Source organism: Hordeum vulgare, chromosome 3H (genome assembly GCF_904849725.1).
Source record: "Hordeum vulgare subsp. vulgare chromosome 3H, MorexV3_pseudomolecules_assembly, whole genome shotgun sequence".
NCBI classification, from domain to species: Eukaryota; Viridiplantae; Streptophyta; class Magnoliopsida; order Poales; family Poaceae; genus Hordeum; species Hordeum vulgare.
In genome coordinates, this window is record NC_058520.1 from 26,654,342 (window position 1) to 26,660,402 (window position 6,061).

Sequence of the window (6,061 nt, forward strand, 5' to 3'; positions counted from 1 at the left end):
TGTCCATTATCTTTTTCCTGACCATATAGGTTGGAGGTTGGGGAGACCAATGATCCTTCAAAGTGAAGACCAAACAAGGATCCTTCTTTGTGTCCTTGTTTCACCACTTTTGTGTCTTCTTCTTCTTGAAGTTGGTACCACTGGAAACTTTATTCTTTTCCATTAAACTTGTGGGCATTTTTTTGTAATATGTTGGCAGCAAAATGTCCCTATGTTCCTTTAGATCATGTGTCCTTTGCCCTTGATTTTTCTTCAGCATCCAAAGATCGAATGAGAATATCAACATAGATATCTTGTCTTTGGTGTTTCAGAGAAGTGACAAAGTTCCTCCAAGAAGGAGGAAGCTTAGCAACAATGCTACCGACAATAAATTTCTCGGGTAACACACACTTAAGGAGCCTGAGTTCATTTACCATGCACTTCAATTCATGAGCTTGCTCGACCACAAAATGGTTCTGAACCATTATGTAGTCATTGACCTGCTGTATAACATACAATTCACCACCTCATCGGTACCGAACTTGTATTCAAGTGCACCCAGAGTTCTTTGGCATTTCACATAAATAAATATGCATCAACCAACCTATCATCCAACACATTAATGACATCACCCACAAAGATTACAATGGCACCTAAAAATATTTGTTCTTGTTCAGGATTAATCACCCTCTTGTAGTACCAGCCGAAACCAAGTACACATTCATATATAGAAGTGAGCCACAAGATGTTTTTGTCTTTCACCTCTCGAAGTGAGCATCCTAAATGGGATCGATTTCAGAGCAGCCACAAAGATAGTCAATGAAAATGGCCTAAAGAAATAAGGTCCTTTGTATTGTTGGGAAATTAGGCAATTTTTGGTTAAGCAAAATCTAGATTAGCATCACCACATGATTATTGACATGAAAAATCGCGTATGGAAAAGTAGGTATATCTGGCACATACACATATAGACAAGTTGACACATCGCAATAAAGGGAGGGAGGGAGGGAGGGAGGGAAGGAAGGAGAGGGGGAGAGAGAGGGAGAGGGAGAGGGAGAGGGGGAGAGAGAGAGAGAGAGAGAGTTCTATCTACTGTTATGTGTGTGTTATGTAGCATCACTCCTACGTTTTTCTTCCACATATAGAGGACTCGTAGGAGAGTGAAGAGATGAAAATAGCATGTGCTAGAAGGACTCTCTGGGAGCAGAAAACACAATGAGCACATTTGCATCACTCCTAAGCAATTTAGTTCTTTTAAACTAAGTGCATAATATTAGCCCGAGTTTGATAGTGCGCACACGGTTGTTACCCTCTTTTCTCATGCTACAAGGAGGAACAATAAAATAACTCATATTTTTATTAGTGTCACTCTTCTCAACTGTACTAATCACACACAATTGCTATGCGATTCGCATGACTCCTCTGGTTTTAAGAAGGCCGGGATACAAAAGCTTTAGAATCTAATAACGTCTGAACGTCAGGTACGAACACATGACCAAACATTTTCGATGTGTCCGTACCTGACGTAAGGCACTTATCATTATTAAAAATTTAATTCAATGAACCGACGCCCAAAAAATGAAACAAAAAATCTCACAACTTGGTTCACTAAACCATCACCGGCATCATCTTAAAAGAGGCGCACTCTCTCGTCGAACCGATGACACGAGTCAGGTAGATGCAAAGTTCAAGAGGAAGGATCTTCACATCACCATCATCAAGATCTCGTGCCCGACGATCGAGCACTCAACTTACACTCCGAGAAATTTGTTTTCCATTTTCCTCCTCGAGCGGGGTTCTCGTTTGACACTAGTTCCATTTCCCCCGTCCTGCACCCGTGCTCAAAGGTCGCCGGGGCCGGTCGCGGAACCGCCGGATCGTCGTCGTACTTCGCACCTACCTGACCGCCCACGGCTAAACGGGGGTCACTCCTTTCCTCCGCCATTGACGCCTCCGAGAGTTTTCTATGCGGAGCAGTTAACCGCACACGTTCCCACGAGCATAGTTTAGCTGGCCGTCCCACTGGCTTCTCCCCAGTACAGTACAGCCTCCCCCTCCTTCCCCGCCATGGCCCATGTGACCTCCTCCCCATCCTCGGTATCGATCTCCACGTAAAAGATCTCTCCGATCTGCCACAAAGCCTCCATTCATTCGCCGATCGCGTCTCCTCTCATCCTCCTCCTCCTCGTAAGCGCACCGCCCGCATTAATTCCCGCTTGCTTAACCTCGCCGACTATAAAGCCGGGTCCTGCCATGGGCGAGCCTCCAGGGGCGCAGGGTCAAACACTCCATCCTCCTCGCTGTCTGCAAATCTGATCTGAGGCCGCCTGCGACCTCGCTGACATTGTAAGTGTTTGGGGCGGGGTGGGGGTCACTTTTGGATGCTTGCCCGTCTTGGTTTGCTCTGCACTCTGCATCTGCTTTGGAGACTTTGTTTTAGTTTCAGAGATCCAGAACTTGGCCGCCTACCTACCTCTGTCTCCATTTCCTTTTCAACTTTTTAGTCGTCCATTTGCTGATGTATGCTGGTGTCGTGTCAAGATCCAGCATTTCTTGATTGATCAGCTCTTATTAGTTCCCCATGTCTGATCCACATACATGCTCGCGCGGTGCATCTGGACGATACATGTCCTCCATGACAGTGAGATGATCCCCTGTTTTTTTCATGCGCAGAAATGGGGTGCGGCGCCTCAGTCCCCAACGGGAAGGGCAGGAAGCGCCGGAGCGTCGTGCAGGAGGTCGCCGTGTTTATCCCGACCATCCGTGTCCCGGTGGCCACCGACGTCGTCCATCCGCTCAGGGGGCTGGTTTCCAAGGAGCTCGTCGATCACCTCGCGACGCTCCGCTCGAAGGTCGTCCTACTGGCCGAAGATATATGTACGTTCATGATCACTGCTCTTTGTCTTATTCTTTCCTGACCAAAGGTCATTTGAATTACTTGACCAGTGATGAGTGAGTAGCAAGAACTATGTCCCATGTTATTTTTCTGAACTGTTGATTTTTCTCTCAAGATCATGGGGATATGTCGGCCGTCTCTGAATTGCAACGCGCCCTCGAGGAGTACCTGCCGGTTGTTCTTGGATTAACAGTGAAAGGTTTGAACTTCAGCCTGTCACTTCTGCGAATTTATTTCTGACTATGCTACTAATTAGAGTTAGTAATACTCAATTGCTCTTGCTTTTTGCAGAAAGCCGTCTTGAAGCATCTGTGCAATTCAGCTGGAGGACCATAGATGATGACCAGGTTAGAGTCTATAAAAATCCATGCCATAATCGATGCAGAGGCCGAGGATGTTTACCCAATTTTCGAAAGAAAAAGATGTACTACTTATTGGTTGATCAAGTACTGATGAGAGGGTTTTTCATCCAGGAGTGTTGTCTCGCGAGCGCGTGGTATGAAGTTCTTTCTGTCGTCCACATGATGGCGATGCTCGCGTTGTTTGAGGCAAACCTCAAACTCATCCCGAGGAACGGTCAAGATGGAACTGAAAAGAAGGTCTCTGAAGGTCAGTTCCATGTATCTACGCTCGATTCAAAGAGACAACACTACTCATGGAGCACTCCTTGCACAGTGATATTGATTTTTTGCTCTGTTTTAACTTTTAAACTCGCGATGAAATTAATGAAATGGCCAAATTTTTTTGCGTTTACTAGATTCAAAGAAGGATGTTGTCGACTCATTGCTCAGGGCATCAGGGTGCTTAGACTACTCCGTGCATCACATACTTGTCCAGATACCTGCACAAATTAAGTATGCACAAAACCTGTGACCAGTTATCAACTTGTACCACTACTATACCATTGATCAACTACTCACTTCAGCTCACCTTCGAATTACAGGAAGAATTTTCCTAGTTACCTGCAGGAAGGTATGCTTGAGGCCATCTCAATTCAATCTCTGGCCCAGGTAGTGTATACTCCAAATTCTCCATACATACATTTTAATAACAATGTGAAGCCAGATTTTCTTTTACTGTATGATTCTGAAAACAATCCTTATACTTCACCTTTGATGGAGAACAGTGTGTAGAAATACAGCTTGGATTAGCTTCTGAGTGTGAAAAGGCGACGTTGTCGGTGAAGAGGCGGCTAGCCTGCGAGCAAGTCAGCTATTTTTCAAAGGTCTGCTATTCATAATCAATATCATACATTCATACCCTATAGCAACTTCCATCGGCATCTTTTATCTTTCCTACTACTGAACTTGTTTTCCTACTGGCTTCCTGATCTCCCCCCATTGCACAGGCTCACTACTGTCTGTCGGGATGCGACACGAGCGACTCGTACGGGAAGAAGCTCCTGCTCTTCCTCAACTGGAAATGCATGGACGCCAAGGTTCCCCGAATAACAATTCGATCCCTGAAGCTTCTCATTTATGATATTATTAACGCAATGTTGCATCTCTATCACATTTCAGGCAGTGGCATATTACTACCATGCTCTAGTGCTCGACAAGGGGAGCGAGCCGACCAACCATATAAGCGCGGTCTGCTGCCTCTCTGCGGCTGATGACCTCCTTGCAGAGAGCAAGAGGGCTTGTCTGAGCTTTTGCCTGGCAAATCCCATCACAAGGTCTGACTGAGAGTTCTGCAAAGATAAACCATCGGTAACATTGAACTGAATAGAAACACGTTATGACATGACGCGTTCGTTTTTTTTTTATTGAATGTAGGGTGCCTCCTCCTTGGGGCATCATGAAGAACATGCACAAGAAAATTCCAGATGTCGCGTACAAGAAATTCCAAATCTACGGGCATCTTTTCGAGCAAGACAAGAAAAGGTAAGTTAAGTTCTACATCTGAATATGACAGATTCCAATGTTGAAAGCCTCTTAACTTTTTCAAACACATTCTTTAGCACAATTTCAAATACTTTGGCTCAAGGACACACAGCCATTTGTGCATCTTTTTTTTGTCAACTCTGAATGTTACACCTCTCATTTCCTGGTGCAGTGCGCTTCAATCCTTGCCCGATCTTCCGGAGTTTCCGCTGTCGCTGAGACCCGAAGACTACGAATTTCCGATCACCGATTCGATCTGGGAGAATGTCGATTGCCAACCCCAGATTCAGAGCCTCAAGGAGCATCTGGAGGACGAAACAGAGGAATCGTCGAAATAGTTCAGGCTCCCGGATGCTTCATTGTATTGTTATCCAGAAAATTAACAGAGCTTACACAAGTACTGCTAGTGGTAAAACTTGTACTAGCATGCATGCATAAGGCAGAACAAAAGGAGAACAGAATATTACCTGTGTAAGTGAAGAATTTAGTACCATCTGATTGTAAATGTCTTACAGAATGGCTGATAATCAAGCTTTTGCTTCGGTAACATGTCATGGTCAGACGATTATCTTATTTTGCCAACTGAAGTGTAAAGCGTCAAAAGAATAGTACGTGCAGCATGTCATGTACACTTTGATTACTGTGCCCACCTTCAGCCACGAGCCCCATGCCTTCCAATGTCGCCCAGCTCCATCCGGCGCTACCGTCGTCTCCACTTACCCACCCACACTTAGTTCACCCACCCACACTTTGTCAAGGACAAGTGACGTATGTGTTTTACGTCTCCACTTACCTTTTTCAACAAATCTAGGTTCTCGGTTAAACGGGGTTTTGGATTCGTTACAGTGCTATGCTAGCTACAAGGTGAAGCGAACCGCAAACTGACTCAACACCTCGTAGTCTGGTTGCCATTCTGCGTTAACCACAGGAACCGAGGACGGCTATGCGAGTATAGCCTCCGCTTAACTGGACCACTGACTTGTCCAGCCTAAACCTGGGCATACCCCGGACCAGGCTGGGCTTGAGAAAGCCCAAACTGAAAATCCCAAGCCCGAGCCTGGCCCGGCCCGGCCCAAAAAACAAAAATTCAGGCCTGAGCCTGGGCCGGATGGACTAAAAAGACGGATTTCGGGCCGGGCCTCTGTATAAAATGGATGTTTTCTCATGCCCGAGCCCTGCCTGAAATGACTACCAGGCCTAGTTTTGAAACCCAAGCTCGGCCCGGCCCGGGCTGCCCATGCCCCAGGTTTAGTCCAGCCTACTCTCGACAACTTGTCGTAGTCATTGGGTCTTCAGTCGTGTC

General features: G+C 45.9%; 1 protein-coding gene across 1 annotated transcript; it reads left to right on the top strand.

Moving 5' to 3' along the window:
- Positions 1-1,792: 1,792 nt before the first annotated feature.
- Positions 1,793-5,305, top strand: LOC123442716. The gene is made up of 12 exons (XM_045118836.1): positions 1,793-2,325; positions 2,653-2,856; positions 2,991-3,074; positions 3,167-3,222; positions 3,349-3,484; positions 3,633-3,729; positions 3,819-3,885; positions 4,002-4,100; positions 4,224-4,313; positions 4,396-4,550; positions 4,651-4,758; positions 4,931-5,305. The coding sequence occupies exons 2-12, from the start codon at positions 2,655-2,657 to the stop codon at positions 5,094-5,096; spliced, it is 1,260 nt and encodes a 419-aa protein (XP_044974771.1). The 5' UTR covers positions 1,793-2,325; positions 2,653-2,654; the 3' UTR covers positions 5,097-5,305.
- Positions 5,306-6,061: the final 756 nt, after the last annotated feature.

Bases quoted from the DNA above. Each gene is read 5' to 3' on its own strand.
- LOC123442716 (XM_045118836.1), top strand. From the start codon at position 2,655: ATGGGGTGCGGCGCCTCAGTCCCCAACGGGAAGGGCAGGAAGCGCCGG. The intron at 3,075-3,166 runs GTTTGAACTTCA...TGCTTTTTGCAG, and splicing joins TCTTGGATTAACAGTGAAAG to AAAGCCGTCTTGAAGCATCT. The intron at 3,485-3,632 runs GTCAGTTCCATG...TGCGTTTACTAG, and splicing joins TGAAAAGAAGGTCTCTGAAG to ATTCAAAGAAGGATGTTGTC.